Raw genomic sequence first — 22,676 nt, 5'->3', positions numbered from 1 at the left:
AAAATAAGACCACTCTACTCAAATCAAATTTCTGTGTACTTTTATTTACATACTAGTTTCCCCCCAAATCCTATAAGGGGCTGAAAAAGTATTTTAAATCTCAGTATAGCAGCAAAATAGAGGAGGAAGTCATGATTCCAAAGAGAATATAGGGAAAAAGAACAGAAAGAACACAAAGCAATAGCAAATGCTCATTTCAGTAGCAGTGAATTAGAGAAACTTCAGTTTTCTCTTTCTGAAAGACGAGAGTTCAGAGATTAAATAGTATTCTTCTGTTTGGTTTGTTCACTTTTTATGGTTGGTTGTGTGAGGGCTGCCTTAAGAGATCCTCTGTCTTGATCTAACCTTTATCTGAGTCCTATCCCTCCCTACCCAATCAGTCTTACCTTTTAAGTGATTCTTAGATGGAGTGGAGTCAGGTGTTGGAGTCAGACACACTAGGATTTTAATCCTAGCTCTGTTATTTATTGACTGAGTGTGACCAAGTTAATAAATCTCTCTGAGCTTCAGTTTCTATATCTGTAAAAATAGAGATAAGAACCATTTAAAAGGGGTGCTGTGAGGAGTAACTAGAACAATATATGTGTGTTACACATACAGAATGGAATAATGTAATGTGTTTGTAAATGAAGCTGTTGTCTGGATGCTTTTCATCTGTAAATGTCTGTATTTGCAATGCATGACCTTGGCATTAGATCAGGTCTTCATAATCTCTTGCCTAGCCTGTTGCAGTAACTAACCTCTTAGCCAATTGCCTCTAGTCTCTTCTCTCTAAAGTCCTTGCCTTGGGAGTCATTTTTCTAGTGACATTACAGTACATACACATTTTCTGAAATGTGGATCTGATTATCTCTTCAGGAAAAATGCCAAGCAACATTTTCCATGTTAATTGGAGCTTTTATTTATTTTTAAATCCTCACCTGAGGATATATTTTTTTCCCCCTCCATTGCTTTCCAGAGAGAGTGGAAGAGAGAGAGAGAGATGTGAGACAGACACATTGATTAGTTGCGTCATGAACATGGCCTGACTGGGATCCCCAGGGGTCAGGGATTGAGCCTGCAATCGAGGTACTTGGCTGGAATCAAACCCAGGACCCTTCAGTCTGAGGGCCGATGCTCTAACCACTGAGCAAAACCAGTAGGGCTAATTGAAGCTTTTAATGATCTGTTACATGTGTGTTTCTCCAGCCTGATTTTCTCTTTTCTTCCTTTGTTAGTTTTATTAGTGCCAAACCCTCATGCCCTAACTGTGCTATCCTATTTCCTTGCCATACTCATCTGTTGGACTCCTCTTCAGCATTTCATATCTAACTTAGATTTTACTTCTTCTTGAAACATTTTCTTCTCCCTCCTTTCCTCCTACAACCCTCAGGGTTAGCACTTAGATGTTGAACGCCACCTCTTTAGTCCATTTTCATACCTATATTCTTAGAACTTTGAACCAAGGATTTGCCTTAAGGAGTTGAAGCTGGCAGCCATCCTTCCATTCCAACTAGAATATATATAATTTATAAAATGTATTAAATACACCTTTTATACTAATATAATATGTATAAATGTGCTGAATATATTAAGTATATATTTTAAATGTTATGAAGGTTTTTAAGGAAGTGAATTAATTGATGGGATTTATTATACATACTTTAGCAATCTAATTTTTAAGGACAGAAGCTGTTTCTTTCATAATTCATGCTAAATTAAGAAGTCACTTGAGAATTAAAAAAGGCATCTGGACCTTCCTCCCTTCCCTCCATTCCCCAATAGTCTGTCAGTAAATCGAAAGGAAAATAATACATTTTATTAACCTTAAACTTTTTTCTTTTGACCTGCTTTGTACTATTTAATTTCTATTATGATAATAAAACCAAAACAAATTTCATATATACAGTATAACATATAGATGCTTGCTTTGTGAAGAATATTCAGAACAATAAACTTTAATTTTTAATAATATTTAAAGCAACAACCATTGTTTTTTGTTTTCCTTGATGATGATGTTTGTGCAGATACAGAGTGGCAAAAATATTTGGTAATTATTATTCAGAAAGTACCTTAGAGATGTTACAATTAGTAATAACTAATTTAAATTGGTAAGTGGCAGATATAGTGCTAAACCCTTTATGTGTATTGTCTGACTTAATTCTCATGGCAACCTTATGATACAGGTGCAGTTTTTATCCCTATTTTTCAGATGAGAAATACAGACTTAAGGCTTCACTGTCACATTATTAGTGGCTTGTCCAGATAGGATTTGAGCCTGATTCCAGAGTATAAGCTTTTTGGTGATGTAGCAAATACTGATTGATTTTTTCCATTGGGAAGCTAAACTCCAGGCTTCCTTCTAACAGAGAGGTATACTCACTAATTAGGATCATTGGGTCCAATTCTATCACTAAATAGATTAAAATATTTGGGCCCAGAGAAGTGTAATGACCTGCCTAAATTTGCATATATAACTTAGAACTTGGTCAAAACTAAAACCTTTTTTTTAAAATTTATTTTTATTGTTGAAAGTATTACAGATATCTTATTTTCCCCCCCATTAATGCCCTCCACCTTGCTCCCCCCCTCCCCAGGTCTTCACCCCATTTTTCATTGTCTGTTTCCATGGGTTATGCATATATGCACATAACTTCTTTGATTAATCTCTTCCCACCTCTCAACACCCTTCCATCTTCCCTCTGAGATACGACCATCTGTTGCATACTTCAATGTGTCTGAGTATTTTGTTTGTCAGATTATTTTGTTTATTAGCTTCTTCTTAAAGAAGACCCTTCAACATTTCATGTAATACTGGTTTTGTGGTGATGAACTCCTTTAGCTTTTTCTTATCTGTGAAGGTCTTTATCTGACTTTCAGTTCTAAATGATAGCTTTGCTGGGTAGAGTAATCTTGGTTGTAGGTTCTTGCTTTTCATCACTTTGAGTATTTCTTGCCACTCCCTTCTGGCCTGCAAAGTTTCTGTTGAGAAATCAGCTGACAGTTGAATGGGTGTTCCCTTGTAGATAACTAACTGCTTTTTTCTTCCTGCTTTTAAGATTCTCTTTGTTTTTAACCTTTGGCATTTTAATTATGATGTGTCTTGCTGTGGGCCTCTTTGGGTTCCTCTTCTTTGGGACTCTCTGTGCTTCCTGGACTTGTAAGTCGATTTCTTTCCCCATGTAGGGGAAGTTTTCTGTCATTATTTTTTCAAACAGGCTTTCAATTTTTTGCTCTCTTTCTTCTCCTTCTGTGTTCCCCATAATGGGAATGTTGGGCTTCTTGAAGTTGTCCCAGAGACTCCTTACACTATCTTCATATTTCTGAATTCTTTTTTCTTTTTGCTCTTCTGGTTGGGTGTTTTTTTTTTTTTACACTCATATTCCAAATTGCTGATTTGGTTCTCAGCATCCTCTGTTCTACTGTTGATTCCCAGTAAGTTATTCTTCATTTCAGTTTCTGTAGCCTTCATTTCTGATTGGCATTTTATTATATCATTGATGATCTCATTATTTCCTTAATAGTCTTACTAAGACCCTTGAGCATCCTTATAACCATTATTCTGAACTCTGTATCTAGTAGCTTGCTTGGCTCCATTTTATTTAGTTCTTTTTCTGGAGATTTCTTCTGTTCTTTCCTTTGTGACATATTTCTTTGCCTCCACATTTTGACTGCTTTCTGGTGTTTGTTTTTTTGTATTAGGTAGAGCTGCTATTCTCCTAGAATTAGTAAAGTGGCTTTGTGTAGTAGGTGTCCTGTAGGGTCCAGTGGCTCAGCCTCCCCCGTCACCTGAGCTGGGCCTTCTAGGTGCTCCCTTGTGTGGGCTATGTGCACTGTCCTGTTGTAGTTGAGCCTTGGTTGCTATTGGTGTCATTGGAGGAATTGACCTCCAGGCCAATTGGCTGTGAGGACCAGCTGCAGCTACAGCTGAAGAGCTGGTGTGCTGGAGACACCCCTATGGAGCAGGATTTACTTCAGTGGAGCTTTGGTGTTTACCAAGTGCACCCCTTGAGTGTCACTCGTGGATGTGGTAGGGTTGTAATACAGCGTGGTGGAGTCTGAGCACCAGGTGCACTGTCTCTGGGCCCTCCCGGGAGGTGCAAAGTCAGCCTGTGCCAGTGCCTTGCCCAGGGCCACCCAGCATGAGCTACACAGCAAACTGTAGATGGCTGCTACTTGTGCTGGGCTTTGAGGTGTCCAGGAGACGCCAGGCTATGAGCCAGTGCAGGCTGCTGCTAGTGCCAGGCCTGAGGCCACTTATGGAGAGGTATGGGGCACACTGAGAGCAGCTGCTCCTTGTTTGAGAGATTTGAGGAAAGTCTTAAGCCTGAGACTCGAGAGGCCACTTGCATAGAAAAGCCACTGGAAATGGCTTGGTTGAGCTTGCAGGTAGGGATGGGCGGGGTCTCTGGGAATCACCGGGGCAGGGCCAAAGGTGTGAGTCAGGTGCTGGAGATTCAAATATGGCGCCTGCCTGCTGGCTGTGTGTGGGGAGGACTCGCCAAAGGAGCAATGGCCTCTGCCAGCTCTTCTGTCTGGGAGAAAGCTGCTCCTTCAGCTCTGGTCCTGATTCCAGGCAAGTTAGTTCCTCCGTGAATGTCCTTTCAAGCCGCTGCCCAGGGCTGAAGCTCAGAGGGAGCGCGTCTTAGTAAGTCCCCTGTACTGGCCCTTTAAGAGGAGCTGCCTGGAAGTCCAGCAGCCTCCACATCCCTCAGCCACAGTTCCGGCTGGTTTTTATAGCCCGAAGTTGTGGGGACTTCTCTTCCCGGCACTGGAACCCTGGGCTGGGGGTTCTGATGTGGGGCTTGGACCCCTCACTTCCCCGGGAAACCTCCACTGACCAAGATAACCCTCCCAATTTTAAACCGCAGCACCAGATGTGGGTTCATGGCCGCGTCTCTGCAATTCAGTCCCGATCCGCCCGTGTCTCTGCTCCTCCTGCCGGTCTTGATGCTCCTTCAGTTCCCTGGTTGTAGGGCTTCTATTCAGCTAGATTTCAGGAGGCTCTGAGTGATAGTGGTTCTGTATTTTAGTTGTAATTTTGATGTGGTTGTGGGAGGCGGTGGGTGCAGCTGTCACCTACGCCACTATCTTGTCTCCTCTAGAACCCTCTCTTCTTCAGGTACTGTTGCTTCTGCTCTGGTGTGATGGAAATTATTTACTTTCCAAAATATAGTGCTTTGAGGGATTTTAGTAAATACAGAATTAAAATTATTTAATTTCAAATGTTAAATTGATAGGAAAAATATAGAAATCATAGGTTTAAAATATTTTCTTTTTTCCTGCAAGTAAACCCTATGTTTTCTCCCTTGTCAAGGTAAGTCAAATGAGGGGAATGTGTTTTTTTGTGGTAGAATAAAGTTTGTTTTTTTTTGACTGCTGATACACTAAGTTGAGTTTCTTGATTTCATTTATGATGTGTGTCTATTTTACCCATGTCCTTTAGATGTTTAATTGAAAATACTGTACCTGTAATTCATCTGATTTCTTGAGTTGTCCTACGGATGTGTTTTGTTTGCAGTTAGAAAATAATTTTTATAAAAAGTTATTAGTGTTTTTTTAGGCATTAAATGAGTTAATACATGTGAACTTCTTAGCAAAAGTATCTGACACATAGCTTACTTTCAATAAATATTGGGTGCTGCTTTTTCTCTGATAATTCTGAGTTCTAGAAAGAAGAAATAATATGAAATGCATATGGAGGATCAGAAATAAAAATTGTTTTAAGCAGCTTTTCATTATGATTGGAAATCAGCTTTATTACTTGAAACTGAATAATAATAAAGCCAGCCAAGCTGTGTTGGTAAGAATTTAACACGGTCAACTTTTTAACAAGTTTAGTTTGTGAATTGGGCTAATCTCCAGTTGAAATTAGATCTTTTTGAATTACTCATTACTTAATGCAAAGAGTACCACTTAAAAGTGGCAATTTATGTTACTCATATAAGAACTTTGAATATAAAACTTTAAAGTTTTCATATATTTTAAAGAGCAAAAGCTTTTCAGATCAGTGTGATTATTAGCTCTTTACCAGCAAAATTACATTTTGTGAAAATTTTACATGCTTGAAAAAACGACTAAATTTAATCTTAAAATAATCTCCTTTTCAGAAGTGACTTGAATTTAAACTATGTTTAAGTGTATTCCTCCTGAATGAAAACATTGTAGGTAGAGCCACTGCCCAGAGGTGCTGTCCTATATGCATTATCTCCTATAATTCTTATCCTGTGTGGTAGAAAAGCGAGGCACAGATTTCCAGATCAGCAAACTTAGGCCCACTGGCCAGTAATTTGTCAGAAGCAGGATTCAAACCTGCCTCTCTTTCAGGCTTGTCTCTTATGTTCAAAGCCTGTATTCCAATTTATGGCATATTTGTATTTTCAGTAAATGCTTTGTTTTCACACCTTATACATGCCTGGAAAGCCTTGCCAAGGCCTTTGTCTTCATCATTACTACCTACTTGGACTTTGGGTCTTGTCTTCTGCTTCAGTTCTTCTGGAAGTCCTTTCCATCTGATTTATTTGCCCGTCCTGTGTGGTCTCTTAGTACTTGTGCATTTTCTGAGACATTTATCATAGTGTATCATTTTCTGCACTGGCCAGTCCCTCCTACTATATTGATACTGTTTGGAAGCAGAGATCATTTCTCGTCTTCATCCCTCAGAGCCTGGCACATAGTAGGTCCTCAGTAAACACTTGTTGAAAGAATAGCTGAAATATTATGTTATATATAGGGAAAATAGGGTGGATGTTGCAGGGATGATGGATTTTAATTCAGCATAGGGAAAACATTTTTCCTTGAACAGTAACAATGGAATGGCAAAGCAGTTCTCGTGGTGGTAGTATGTTGTGATGGTTAAGAGGTTGTACTCTGGAGTCTGACAGACACAGGTTTTCATCCTGGTTACCTTAAGCTGCAGTTTCCTCAGCTTATTGTACTAGAACTATACCTGATATTTAGTAAGTGCTCAAAAATCATTAGCTGCTTTATGGGAGAAATAGCCCTATAATCCTCTGTGACTGGGACTGGTAGTTGGATGGCTCCACTCCCATTTCCTTCCTCTCCCCCTGAATTATTTTGAAACAAGTACAAGTGATCTTATTTTATCTATAAATACTTCAGTGTGTATCTCTAAAAGATAAGGAGTTTTTATATAATCATAATACCATTATTATCCCTAAAATTGATAATTTATAAAAATATCAGTAATATCCAGTGTTTAGGTTCCCTTTGTTGTCTCATAATGTTTGTTTTTATATTTGGTTTGTTCAAATAAGAGTTCAGAAAAGGTCCACACATTGTATATCGTTATATCTGTCTCTTCAGTCTTTTTAAATATATAATTCCCTTTACCCTCCCTTCCCCCAGTTTATTTATTGAATAAATTAGGTGGTTTGTCAAGTAGAGTTTCCAGAAACCTAGGTTTTGCTGTTTTCATCCCTACGATGTTATTTAATATGTTCCTCTCTCTGTATTTCCTATGAACTGATGAAGACTTAGTGCTTGACTGGACTGGGGTCCCCTTTTTTTCCCCTTTGAGGGGCAACAATGCCTCATGGATGGCGGGGATATTCATTTCCTTTTTATTACATAATCTTCATAATGTTTGATTTTCTCCCTTTTTGTGATAAAGATGTCATTCAGATACTGTCATTCAGATCCATTAATTATAAAGTTCTCCGGATAGAGTTTCCCCTTAGGGTTTTAATAGCTCTTGATAATTACTGCCTAGACCCATTATTTCATTTGAATTGCAAAGTTATATTTATTACATGGAATTCTTTTCAAAGGAAGAACTTTTTCTCATAAACTGTTCCACGATGTACAGGAAAGTCAAGATAAATATTTTATTCTTTATTTTACCAGTTTTCAAAATAGGAAATTGGTTCCATAGCTCTGATCTAAGGGTACCAGTGAGATTTTGTTTTTGTCTTATTTTTAGTGTCATCATGAACTCATGCATTTAAAAATATCTTTGTTTCCTTTCTTTACAGATACTGTCCTTTTTGATGTTCAGATTGTCCCATCTTTGGGTAGTGGGAGTCCTTTTGGTACCACTCCAGCAGTCTTTGATAGTTTTCTTGCTTCCTTGTTTCCTTGTATAACAAGATGTTCCAGGGTCCATCTGTGCATTACTGCCCTGGGCCTGGAATCAGCCATTTCTCCAAGGAGCCCTTGTTCATTTGTTTGCCCTCCCTCCCTCCCTCCCTCCCTCCCTCCCTCCCTCCCTCCCTCCCTCCCTCCCTCCCTCCCTCCCTCCCTCCCTCCCATTTCATTTCTTTATTTTATTTTATTTTATTTTATTTTATTTATTTTATTTTATTTTATTATTTTATTTTATTATTTTATTTTATTATTTTATTTTATTTTAATTTTATTTTATATTATTTTTTTTATAGGAAATGACATTACTCTGGGCACAAAGGGTACTCATTGCTCCTGAGTTGGTTACTATTGCTACACCTTTTCAGTGGATAAAGTTAGGAATTATTTTTTTAATAGAATTTTTTTCTCTGATATTTCTGATTAAAATTTAGGACTTCAGCCCTGGCAGGTATAGTTCAGTTGGTTGACGGTCGTCCCATGCACCCAGAGGTCACGGGTTGGATTCCCCGTCAGGGCAGGTGCCCAACTTGCAGGCTTAATCCCCAGTGGGGGGCCTGCAGGAGGTAGCCAGTCGATGTTTCTCTCTCAAAAGATGTTTCTATCTCTCTGTGCTCCCTCTCTCTCTAAAAAAATCAATAAAAACATATTATGCATAAATGCATAATCCATGGACACAGACAATAGTATGGGGAAGGCCTGGGGATGGGTTGGAACTTTGGGTGGAGGAGATCAATGCAGGGGAAAAATGGAACATCTGTAATGGTTTCAACAATAAAGATAAATTAAAAAAAAATTTTTTTAAATTTAGGACTTCAGAGTTTTACTTCGATGGTTTTATGTTTGTGTCTTCTCATATGGTAAAAATCTTAGTTCTGAATCACATTAACATAATTTATTTGCTTAATCTTATATATAATAGTTTCAGAATAACAATATCAGCATTACTACTAATAGGATTACTGAAAATAGTTTACGATTTTTTTCATTTCCTTTTGTCCTTTAGACTGTATTCCATTAGGGATATACACTTTTATTACTGTTGTAAGTCATTTGCTGTAGCTTTTTTCTATGTGGTTAAGCTACCATCTCAATATATAGCTGGGTTCATTTGTTTTATTTTTAGGGATTCTTTTTTAAAATTTAATTTTGTTTTATTATTTACATGATTCCAAGCTCAGATTCAAATCTACAAGGCAAGGTAAGTTTGGAAAAGTCTAGCTTTCATGCCTGATCCCTTTTCTGTTCTCTACCTCTTTCTATAGGTAGTGATTTTTATTGGTTTTTGGTTTATTCTTTCATTTCTAAAATATAAGTATATACATATATAAGGGGTGGGCAAAAGTAGATTTCCAGTTGTGAGTATATGAAACAATTTATTCTTGTATTATTTACTAATTATTGTATTATTTGTGTTACAATTGTAAACCTACTTTTGCCCACTCATATATATATAAATGAGTAAATTTGTATTTTCTCCTTTCCTAGATAAAAGGTAGCTTACTATACAGTTATTTATTTTGTTTTTTAACTTGTCAGTATATCCTCAAGATCACTTCATAGCAGTATGTAGATATTACTCACTTTTTTTACAGTTGCAAGGTGTTTCATTAGAGGATGTACATTAGTTCATTCAGTTAGTCTTGCTATTACGAGACTGCAGTTTGTTGCTAATACTGCTGGCCATATGCATGCATCTTTTTTCTTTTGCTAGTTTATCTTTGGGACAAAGCCCTAAAAGTGGGCTTGCTGGGTGATGTAATGAACATGTCATATTACTAAATACTAAATTTTCCTCTATAGGATTTGTACCATTTTGCATTTCAGAAATGCAGACACTTTCACATTCTTTGATTCAGTGACCCTTTAGGTAGAAACATAAAGTAGAAGTATGGAATAGAAGAAAGTACAACAACTGATAAAATGTCAAAGTTTGATAAAAACCCTATTTACTACCTTAAAGTGAATTCACTAGTAAACTATGTTCAAGTGAAATACTCAGGGTTACATGTTTGTTTGGTATATATTTGCGTGTGTGTGTGTTATGAATAAGGAATAAAAAAATGTTCTCTTGGATGAAAAAATAGTAAATTATAATTGAGTAACACTTTAAATTTCTTATTAATATGATCCTTCATTTGGCATAATGAGTAATTTGGGTGAAAAAGGACTAATTTCTTTTTGAGGACTGTATTATTTGCTACAATAAAGAAAACATTAATTGGATATGAAATTTGGCATTTGTAGATGATGTAGTTACAGTTTTGATTGCTTATATATATATTCTTGTGACATGTAATCTGTAATATTTTGAGAGAATATGTAAATATTTAGTCAACTTTCTTCTTTCCCAACTTTATGGCAGCCTTTGTTATTCTTTACTTGACTTATTTTTAACACTTTTTATTAAGGATGTGAGAGTAAAAATTTTCAGCTTAAGGACTAAGTTTTTGTAATATTTAATGAAGAGATTTAGCGCTACATTGGTGCTTGTGTTTGGTAATTTGGGGAAGCTCTGGGAAGATACTATGACTATCTAGGTACTATTGCAGGAAGGAAAAAATTGGAAAGAGGTTTGGTTTAGATAATAGAAGGATTTGGTTTTCAAGCTAATAAGTTTGGACTTTATTTTGTAGACAGTGGGAAATCAGTAAAGGATTTATAAGACTTCTTTCAGATTCTTCAAGTGGAAATTTTAAGTGATACACTTTTTAGTTTTCATGTGAACTCTGATGTAATTGAGTAGTTATGGGAAATAGTTTTTGCTTACGGAGAAATGGAAGCATACATGTTGTTATTAATGGCTTTCTATGATAACAAATGTTTATTGAGGCCATACTGTGTGCCAGGTACATAGTAGACTGCTAAGTATTTTATGTGGATTGTCTCCCTTAATCCTCATAGCAACTTCTCATTAGAGGAGAAATTTAAGTCTTAGAGAAATGTGATACATTATCTTGGATTGGATCCTAGGCCTATAAAGGACATTATTGGGGCAATCAGTGAAATTTGATTAGGGCCTGTGGATTAGATGGTAATATTGATCAACATTAACTTTCTGACTTTGATGGTGGCTTTGTGGTTAGAGAGGAGATTGTCCTTGCACTTAGGGATATATACACTAAGGCATTAAGGGATAATGGGTATCGGTCTGGAACCTGTTCTTAAATGGTTCCAAAATGTTAACAGTTTCGTAATCTTTGTGAAAGGTATGTTATAGCTCTGCAGCTCTTATGTAAATTGGAAATTATTTCAGAAGGAAAAAGAAAAGAAAAAATACTGACTCATCCAAAGTCACATAGCCAGCATGTAGCAGAACAGAACAGAGAGTTGAACTTATATCTGTCTCATTCTTAATACACACACACGTATATATGTATACATATGTATATTCTGTAGACAGAATATACATGTATAAGTGCATGTATTTATACATGTATATAAATGTATATATACATATATATATTTACTGCTTCTACTTATTCTAACCAATGTCACATTATAGCAGAGTTAAAAATATCAGGCAAATTTTTATTTCTCATTGTTACTTATGACTCTCTTTAACAGTATTAGCTATCACTTTCAAGTTTATTTCAAATCAGACTGTCTTTTGTAGTATTTATACTCTGAGGTCACTTAATAATTGCTAAATCATTGCAATTTTTTTTTTGCTACTTCTTTTATTGTAAGTTTATACTTTATAATGGACTATTAAACATATTCTATAATTATACATCGTTATTTAATTTTAAATGGTACTATCTCAATAATTACCTGCTTTTTGTTTTAACGATAGGTTATCTTATGATGAAGCTTTTACTATGGCTAATGACCCCTTGGAAGGCTTCCATGAAGTAAACCTTGCTTCACCTACTTCTCCGGACCTTCTTGGCGTGTATGAATCGGGAGCTCTAGAGCCGACTACCTCACCAGGTGTCATCTACCGGCCTCTCCCTTCATCTTTATGTTCTGCCCCTATCCAGGCTAATGCTTTAGATGTCTCTGACCTTCCTACACAACCTGTGTATTCATCCCCAAGACGTTTAAATTGTACGGAACTATCTGGTATCAGGTAGGAGATCACCAAAATGCTTATTTGGGAGTATCGTATTAAACAAACATACAGTTTGCTTGGTTACCTTATTTTAAGTTTTAGTGTTTTAGAAAATTTGAGTCATATAAGCTTGTCTATGAAGAGCAATACATGTTAATGCTTGACAGCAGGGGTCAGCAAACTTTTTATGTAAAGGGCCAAATAGTCAATACTTTAGGATTTTGGGGCCATAAAGTGTATGCACTTTCTATTGCAACTATTCAACTCTGCTGTTAAAGTGAAAAAGTGGCCATAGACAGTATGTAAATGAATAAACTCCAGTAAGATTTTATATTTGGACACCAAGTTTTGAATTTCATACTGGTTTTTTTCTGCCTAAATATTATTTTGATTTTTTGTAACCATTTGAAAATGGAAAAATAATTTTTGGCTTGTGCACTTTATAAAAACAGGCAGTGGGCTAGATTTAGCTTGTTTAGTTTGCCGACCCCTGTTCTGGAGTAGCACTCTCCAGTAGAACTTTTTGTGATGATGAAAATGTTCTCTTTCTGTGCTAATATGACAGCCATTATCCACATGTAGCTATTAAGGACTTAGAACATGTTAGCTTTGACTGAAGACATGCTATTAATTAAATATAATGGCTACCAAATTGGCTAGACCTGTGTGGTTATGACCAGAGTGTTTCTAGACCTGTGTTTGATGCCAGTTATATTTAAGTATATGCTGATATTTTCTGAACTCTCCTTTACAGCATCCATGTTACAGACCCAGCACCTTGTTCTACCTCTGGAGTAACAGCTGGGTTAACTAAATTAACTGCGAGAAAGGACAACTGTAGTGCAGAGAGGGAGTTTTTGCAGGGTGCTACTCTAACAGAAGCATGTGATAGCAGTGATGATATTTTCGGGTTGAGTACTGATAGTCTGTCCCGCTTACGAAGCCCATCTGTTTTGGAAGTCAGAGAAAAGGGCTATGAAAGATTGAAAGAAGAACTTGCAAAAGCTCAGAGGGTAAGCAAAAAGATATTTTATTCTTCCATACATTATATTCAAAATTAACATTTTTCCATGGAGTGGGGTAACTCAAATGAAATTATTATTGTTCCACATTTATCCTTCACATATGTACAGCCCCAGCTCCTGTTGGGCAGCATTTGGGAATCTATGAAATTGGTGGAGTAGTAAAGAAGTTCATCTAAGAGTTCTAACTGGAAAAATGAGATTCTGAAACTTTTTCTGTCCTCTACATTGCCTGCTCCCTGACTTGCATTATCTGTAATGCACATTTGGTGGGTTATGTTCCATGTGTCAATTTTTCCTTCTTACGTGTGGTTGACTTTATGGTCATTTACTTGAAGTCATTCAACCCAAGTCATTTTGTTTTGAGGAATTGTTTTAGTAATATACCTTTATCTTGTAGCTGGGTTTGAATATTTTCTGTGTCTTACCTTGGAGAATTTTCTTTTCTTGGTAATTTGTTGTATTTCCACTTGGTTGTCTTTAAAATTTCTCCTATTTATTCTCAAACTTGCAGCCATATCATATTCTTTTTCTGAGACTAATTAAATTTCAGAGGGGAATTTATAGCACTAAATAGTCATAATTAGAAAAAAGGAAAAGTCTCCAATCATCCATCTAAGCTCTCACTTTAAGAATGTAGAACTTTGCTGGACATCAAACTGTACTACAAAGCCACTGTAATCAAAACTGCCTGGTATTGGTACAACAACAGACATATAGATCAATGAAACAGAACAGAGTCCCCAGAAATAGACCCATGCCATTATGGTCAGTTAATATTTGACAAAGGAGGCAAGAGCATACAATGGTCTGAAGACAGTCTCTTCAATAAATGATGCTGGGAAAATTGGACAGCTGCATGCAAAAAAATGAAACTAGACCACCAACTTTCACCATACACAAAAATAAACTCAAGATGGATAAAAGACTTAAATGTAAGTCATGAAACCATAAAAATCCTAGAAGAAAACATAGGCAGTAAAGTCACAGACATCCCACATAGTGGAATTTTCACTGATACATCTCCTAGGGCAAGAGAAACCAAAGAAAAAATAAACATATGGGACTACATCAGTCTAAAAAGCTTCTGCACAGCAAAAGAAAACAGCCTCAAAATACAAAGGAACCCCATGGTCTGGGAAAACATATTTGCCAAGGATGTATCTGATAAGGGGCTAATTTCCAAAGTGTACAAAGAACTCATACTGCTTAGCAAGAGGAAGACAAACAATCCAATTAAGAAATGGGCAAAGGACCTGAATAGACACTTCTCCAAAGAGAACATACAAATGGCCAAGAGACATATGAGAAAATGCTCGACGTCACTAATCATCAGAGAGATGCAAATTAAAACCAGGATGAGGGATCACTTCACTCCTGTGAGAATGGCTGCCATCAACAAATCAACAAACGACTTGTGCTTGTGAGGATGTGGAGAAAAGGGAACCCTGGTACACTGCTGGTGGGAATGCAGACTGGTGTAGCCACTATGGAAAACAGTATGAGGGTTCCTCAAAAAATTAAAAATGGAGCTGCCTTTTGACCCAGTGATCCCACTTCTAGGAATATATCCTAAGAATCCTGAAACACTCATCAGAAAGAATATATGCACCCCTATGTTCATAGCAGTGCAATTTACAATAGCTAAGATCTGGAAACAGCCCAAGTGCCCATCAGTAGATGAGTGGATACAAAAGCTGTGGGACGTATACACCATGGAATACTACGCAGCTGTAAAGAAGGTTCTTGGACCCTTTGGGACAGTATGGATGGACCTGGAGAAAATTATACTATGTGAAATAAGCCAGGCAGAGAAAGACAAACATCACATGATCTCACTTATATGTGGAATCTAAAGAACTTAATAAACTGATGAACAGAATGGATTCATTGACCTGGAAGCATGGATCAGACCGACGATTGTCAGAGGGATGGAGGAGGGCGGGTGGGTGGAGGGGGAGAGAGTAACCAAAGAATTTATGTGCATATATGCACAACCCAAGGACATGGACAATGGTGGGAAGAGGGACTGGGGAGGGGGGTGGGATGGGATGGAACGGGTTATTGGGGAGATAAAGGGACATTTGTAATATTTTAAACAAAAAAAAAAAAAGTAGAGAAAAATAGCAAAAGCACAGTAAGTAGAAGGAAGGAAATAATAAAAAGCAAAAATCAATGAAATTGACAGAAAAACTAGAGAAAATGACTGAAACAAAGTGCTGTTTTTGTGTGTGTGTGTGTGTGTGTGTGTGTGTTTATCCTCACCTGAGGACACTTTTTACATTGCTTTTCAGAGACAGTGGAAGGGGGAGAAAGAGAGAGAGAAACATCAATGTGAGAGAGACACATTGATTGGTTGCCTCTAGCACTAGCCCCAACCAGGGCCGGGGATTGAGCCTGCAACCGAGGGACTTGCCCTTGGATGGATTGAACTTGGGACCCTTCAGTCTGTAGGCCAACACTCTAATCGCTGAGCCAAACTGGCTAGGGCAGTGCTGGTTTCTTTAAAAGATCAGTAAAATTGACAAATCTCTAGTAGGATTGATAAAAAAAAAATTAAAAAATAACATGGCATAGATTATATTCAGTAGCAGGAATAAAATGGAATGTCACTGCAGATCCTGCAGACATCAAAAGTGTACAATAAAGGAATAATATGAACAATTCTATGTAAATTTGACAACTTACATTTAGATATTTGAGAAGATTGGATAAACATTCTATAGGTATAATTTGTAGCATATTATGACATTTCAAAAACATATTTACACCCTGTCCCTACGAGACTTGTCAATCAAGAGCATAATATCGATTTTTGTATCCTTAGCACCTGGCATAAACAGTGCAATGTCTGGGATATTTGTTCATTTGCAAATTCTTTAATGAATGGCTGTGGTTAAACAGCCATGCAGATATGTTAAAACATTCAGGTTAAATATGTCTTATCAGAAGGAAAAATCAATAGCCTTTTAAGTCTTTTCCCAAAGAGAAGGGGTATGTTAAGATGCGATTGTATTTGGCTCTGCCATCTGGCTCAGATTTTGTTGTCTTAATACACAGTATTAAGTGAAATTACAGTTTATATAGAGGTAAACTATTAAACATATTCATCTTTGAGAACATGTTATAGTTACTAATTGATCAGAACAGATTGCTAACTTCTTAGCTCAGGTTAGTAATACCTTTTGCAGTCTTTAATTAGCTGTATTTAGAGGTACTATTGAGGTAATTGAGATAATAATGACATGTGAACACATACAAATGGTGAACTTTATTATGAGGAGTGCAAGATTGTACTAATACTTTACTGAATTATGGCCATATGTGAATCAAAATTACATCAACAGCCATTCTCTTTATTCTGATTATTTAAAGAGAGGCTTGGTAGTTATTTTTTCATCCTTTTTCTTCTAACCTACTTTTGTCTTCCCATTTAAAGTGGGTTGCCTGTAGGCAGCATATAGTTAGGTCTTGCCTTTTTATCTTTCCTAATAATCTCTGCCTTTTAGTTGGTGTGTTTAGATAATTTACATTTAATACGATATTGATATGGTTTGGTTTAAATCTATCATCTTACTATTTGTTTTCTTTTTGTCCCATCTGTTCATTACCCTATCCCCCTTTTTTTACCCCCCTTTTTTCTCCCTTTATGCCTTCTTTTGTATTAATTGTGTATTCTTTATTATTTCATCTTGTCTCCTTTGGCTTATTAACTTTATATGTTGTGCTAATTTAGTGATTGTTTAGGGTTTCTAGTATACCTTTTTAACTTACTGCAGTCTACCTTCTAATAATATTATATACTACATATAGTATAAGGTCCTTAGAAAAGTATACTTCTGTTTTTCCCCTCCCAGCCTTTGTGCTATGATTGTCATACATTTTACTCTTTAAACTCCACAATGCATTGTTGTTATTTTTGCATTAAGCAATTGATTTTTTTTAAAAAATATATTTTTTTAATTAATTTCAGAGAGAGAAAGGGAGAGGGAGAGAGAGAGATAGAAACGTCATTGATGAGAGAGTCATCATTGATCAGCTGCCTCCTCCTGCATGCTCCTGCAACCCAAGGATGTGCCCTGACTGGGAATCAAGCATCGATCTCCTGGATCCTAGGTTGATGCTCAACTGCTAAGCCATGCCTGGGCAAGCATCTCTTTATTTTTAAAGAGATCTAAATGAGGATGAATCTTTTATATTTACTTTTGTAGCTGTGATTTCCAGTGCTCTTTATTCTTTCATGTAGATCCAGATTTCTATCTTATATCATTTTCTTCCTACTTGAAGGACACCCTTTAACGATTTTGTTGTGTGTTTTTGCTGGTGATTAAATTATTTTTAGCTGTTGTATATCTATGTAGGTCTTTATACACACACACACACACACTATGTTTTTATTGATTTGTAGAGAGAGAGAGTAAGGGAGAGGGATAGAGAGATAGAAACATCGATGAAAGAAACATCATTGATCAGCTGCCTCTTGCACTCCCACTACTGGGGATGAGCCTGCAACCCAGGCATGTGCCCTGACTGGGAATCAAACCAGTGACCTCTTGGTTCATGGGTGGACACTCAATCACTGAGCCACACTGGCCAGCTGAAGAGGTGAGGTATTTTTTCACCTTTGTTTTTGAAAGATTTTTTTATTCGGTAAAGAATTTTAGATTGATAGTTTCTTCTTTTAGTACTTTAAAGATATTGCTCCATTATCTTCTAGCTTGCATTGTTTCTCACAGAAGTCAGCTGATATCCTTACATTTGTTCCTTTGCATGAAATGTGAGATTCGTTTTTATCACTGGCTGTAAGCAATTTGATTATGGTGTACTTTGGTGTAGTTTTCTTCAGATCTCTTGTGCTTGGAACTTGTTAAACTTCTTGAATACTTAGGTGAATTTTCATAGAATTTGGGAGATTTTGGCCGTTATTGCCTCTCCTCTCCTTTGGGACTCCTTTTACATGAACATTGGACTGCTTAAAGTTGTCCCACACCTAATTGGCACTTTATTCACTTAAAAAAAATTTTCCCCCGTCCATTTCATTGTGGATAATTTCTATTGCTGTGTCTTCAATGTAACTATTTTCTTCTGCAATATCTACTTTGCTAATCCTATACAGTGTATTTTTTTTTATCACAGACATTGTCATTTCATCTCTGAAAGTTTGATTTGGGTCTTTTTAATATTTTCTTTGCTCTATTTAATGTGCTCAGTCTTTCCTCTAGTTCTTTGAACATATGAAATTCAGTTTAATAACTATTTTAATCCTTGTGTAATAATTCTTTTCTTCTTTTCAGGTGATAAGCTAGGACAAATCGTAGGGCTCTTTTCATTTGTTTGCCATATTTGGAACATTGCTGTTTTGTTGCCTGATGTCCATTGCCTTAAAAATTGTTTCATATACTTTTTCCAGTTTTTTAGTTGTGTCAGGTGGGGTGGTAAATATGATCCCTGTTACTCTATCTTGATTGAGAATGAAAGTTCTGTTTCTTTATTCTACCCCAACACAGAAACATACACTTATACACGTATTCCTACTTTCATGAGGATAAGGATTACATGTGTTTTTGCTCATGGCTATATCTTGAGCTTGGGTTTTCAATACATTTCATTGATTAAATGAATATGTATATGTGTGTGCAGTTACACTGTTGTATGAATAGACACACACATGTAATATGTTGGTTAGGAACAAACTAGCTGCTTGTAAGCAATCCCTAAATTTTACTGACTTAATAGTTCATATTTATTCTTTTAACACTCTAAAGTAGATGCTCCTAGTTGATAGGAGCATCTTTGTGAATGAAATAATTTACAGATCTGTTTCTTCTGTCTTGGACCTTTGTAGTCTTTTAAAGTTTTATTTTTGTCTGTACTTAATGGAATGAAGGGCAAAGATAGCTTGGAGAAAGCACACCTGCTTCTAAGAAGCTTTGACTTAGAAGTGATAAACATAACTGTTCCTCACATTCCTTGGTGTGAACAGTTTCGTGTGCCGATACTTAGATGTGCGGTGGGCTGGGAAATGTAGTCCCTGGCTGGGCAGCAAGTCCATAATGTGTGTACACCCACATGATCATTGAATTTCAGGTACAGGGGAAGCCAGAGATGATGATGATGCCCTTTAGCTCTTTGGCCGTCCACAGGTCATTGCTGAAGAACAGTTTTTGTTGGAATTCTGAGGCAGAAGTTCTGCTTTAGTATATCTTTATTAAAATGTAGCTTCTCGGATTCTGCTGAAACAAAATCATTGTGTTGAGGCTTTCACTAAACTCTCCTGTTGATTCTTATATAAATTTCCTGAAGTGTGAGACCTACTGGTATAAGGAGTTACTTTCATCTTTTAATTATTCTTCCCTAGAAGAGAATAACTTGGAACATAAAATCCAATGGAATGTCTTAGAGCCACAGAAAATCACTCAAAAACACATACCTGTACCAAATCCATGTTCAGAAGGGCCCTACTAACGGTGGCCAAGGATGTTTATAAACATTTACTATGTTCTTTATAAAGAAACACTACTTGAGTAAACAAAGTACACATGGCATTATTCCAGGCCCTGTAGAGGGCAAAAATAATTTTTGGGGGGATCCTGTCCTTAAGGTATTTCTAGTTGGGGAGAAAAGACATGTATACATGATAATGTTTCCCTGATTTTGAGTTGTACTTGTTTTCCTGTTTTAAGATATCTGAAATCAGTATGAGTTTTAAAATTGCTCTCAGCTAGTCAATAATCATGACAGTTGTCATTGACTACTTGTGTATAAGCTTGGTCATAGTTGTTCATGTGTGATTAATTCAATTGAATTATGTGATTTGGGTGCTGTATTTTTTGGACTTAATTACTAGGTTAAATATCTTCAAAATGATCTCACTATGATACAACATTCATACAAAAAGAAAGGCACAAAAGAGAAAAATGACACATGATAAAAATCTGTCTTCGTCAGTTTAATGGAGTTCTTCCTATTAAGCGTAAAATGAAAATTCTGAGCAAAAAAAAAAGCATTGTATCATAGTTTCATTGACAGCGTTTTTATTTTTTGATGTATAAAATGTTTATCTTAAAAATTATGTCTTAAATTTGATGAAACACTTGATCAGAAGTCTCACACTCTGTGTTTTAAATATCTCTCAAATTTATTTTCTGTGCTATCACCACTCTAAATCTGTACGTCTTGCCTAAAATATCGCAATGATCAACTGTTTTCCTTGTCTGCAGTCTTTTTTTTTGACCTAGCCACACTGTCCAAGTTATCATTTTGAACTGCAAATCAGTTTGTCACCATTCTGCTTAAAATCTGTCAGTGATTTTCCATTGCCTTTGAGATAATTTCTTCTTGTCTTTAAAGTAAGTCTCAATTTCTTAGCCATGGCTTTTCAGGACTGGCCATAAACCTTTCAGGCATTACCGTCTTGTGGCATCCATGCCTCCACGTCTTTAGTTATAAAACATACTGTTTTATTCCTTCCTTTACATTTGGCAAACTCATTTTTCTAGTATGTACATATTACTACTATAGCCCTTACCAGATTGCCTTATGAATCTGTTAAAAGATTTGCTACCTTCAGGGGGCTATGACTGTGAAAACCATGGACTAGATCTCACTTCTTTTCTGTGTCTTCAACACCTAGATAAATGCCTGATGCTGATAGAAAAATTAGCATTCAATTAACACAAAATTCTTGTTTGTTGAAGGAATGAATTTTGAAAACTATATTACAATAATGAAAAGTACAAATTAAATTCTAAAAAAAATATTCACATGAGATACAAATTTGACTTCATATAGGTAGATAAGTTGCACCTTGAAGCATAAAAAGAAGGTAGTTAGACATTTATGGGGAAAGGGTTAGTCCAACCCAATAAGATCATTTTGGGGAATGAAACAATGAATCAGACCAATTTAACTCCAGCTTTACTGCATGGATCAAGGGAAATAACTTTGAAAAGGAAAATTGAGCACATGTAAAGGGTCTTTAGTATTAGAGTGAAGTTTATGCCACTTTGGTAGACTAGGGAGCAATTCAAGAATTTTGCTTTCATGAATGATGTGTGTATTGCTCTAATAGATTGGAAGCTTCTCAAGGGGTAGTATCTGGGTTTTGTATTCTGAAGTTTTACCATAGTGCCTACCTAGTAGGAAATGTTGACTGAATTGATTTAATTTTCATATGTACTTACAAAATAGTGAAATTTTATGCTTTGAAACAACCTGGTATTAAATTTATGCATTTATAGATTTATAAATTAACTCAGGGAAATTGGCATCTTTATAATCTCTTGCTATCCAAGAACGTGGTATATCCTTTCTGTTTGTTTAAGTCTACTTCTATATTGGGGAGTATTTTAAAGTTTTCATTTTACATTGCAGTTTTAGCATTATGAAGTTTCCTTTGTCTTGAATGATTTCACCATGTATCCTGTGTAGTCTGCTATCAAGATTGACAGCCCTATTTTATTTTTATTTGTATTATATTTTTTAGAATACTTCTGCATATCCTTTTATTTTTAATCTGTATGAATCACTTTGTTTTAGGTATGTCTCTTGTATAGAGCATAGAATGGATTTTGCTTTTTTAGCCAATCTGAAAATCATTTTCTTTTAATAGGTGAGTTATGCCCATTTGCATTTATTGGTAAATGTGCTACATTTAGGCATGTTTCTATTGTCTTTTCACTGTGTGCTCCATTGTGTGTGTGTGTGTGTGTGTGTGTGTGTGTCCTCCTCCTTTTTTCCTTTTTGGTATTTGGGAATGTTTGATTGCCGTTCTAGTTGTTACCTTTCATTGAAGATATAAATATCTCATAACCTTTCTTTAGCTACTGCCTTTGTTCCTTCCCATGAGAAATACTAAAATTACTAGTTACTGTTTCTTTTTCTTGTATAATTAAATTGTAGTTAAAATATTATCTTAATATTAACCTCTGTGGTGTTAAATATGTTTAGTTTTATACTAATTGATTTGTGAGCCTCAAAGTGATTTGTTTCGTTTTACTCCCAGTTAATATTTCAGATGTTTGTGAATTTAGTTTCCTCTTTCTCTTATTTTTGTTTGTGTGTGTTATTTTTACATTCCTGAATCTTATAACATTCACATAACTGTTTTGTCTGCTTTATCTCTATTAAAGAAAACACAAAACCTACTTTATTTTTTAGAGCAGTTTTAGTTTCACAGAAAAATTGAGAGAGAAGTACCGAGTTCCCTTAAAGCTCCTGTCTCAACACACACACAGCCTCCTCCGTTACCCACATCCTGCACCAGAGTAGTCCATTTGTTACAACTGATGACCTACACTGGCACATCATTATCCCCAAAGTTCTGCGTTTACATTAGGGTTTACTCTTGGTGTTGTACACCTGAGTTTTATCAAATGTATAGTGACGTGTCTACCATTATAGTGTCACCCAGAATAGTTTCACTGCCCTAAAAATTCTCTGTGCTCTAAACCCTGTCAGCCATTGGTCTTTTGACTGTCTCCATAGTTTTACCTTTTTCAGAGTGTCATATAGTTGGA

The 22,676-nt window shown here is 36.1% G+C and overlaps 1 protein-coding gene across 2 annotated transcripts in view; it reads left to right on the top strand.

The window, feature by feature from the left end:
• RAB3IP (RAB3A interacting protein) overlaps window positions 1-22,676 on the top strand; it is a 56,812-nt gene that overhangs the window by 12,245 nt on the left and 21,891 nt on the right. Inside the window, exons 2-3 of one of the 2 annotated variants that reach the window (XM_081130986.1) lie at window positions 11,879-12,154; window positions 12,891-13,149. In XM_081130986.1, the coding sequence (XP_080987112.1) occupies window positions 11,904-12,154; window positions 12,891-13,149 (510 nt within the window). In that variant the 5' untranslated portion in view covers window positions 11,879-11,903. Of the gene's footprint in view, window positions 1-11,878; window positions 12,155-12,890; window positions 13,150-21,696; window positions 21,770-22,676 lie in introns of those variants that run through there. The other variant, XM_081130987.1, reaches the window with a different exon arrangement.

Source organism: Miniopterus schreibersii (genome assembly GCF_964146895.1).
Source record: "Miniopterus schreibersii genome assembly, chromosome: 2".
NCBI classification, from domain to species: domain Eukaryota; kingdom Metazoa; phylum Chordata; class Mammalia; order Chiroptera; family Miniopteridae; genus Miniopterus; species Miniopterus schreibersii.
The sequence above is the reverse complement of the archived record's forward strand: the minus strand, read 5'-3'. Positions and strand labels throughout refer to the sequence as shown.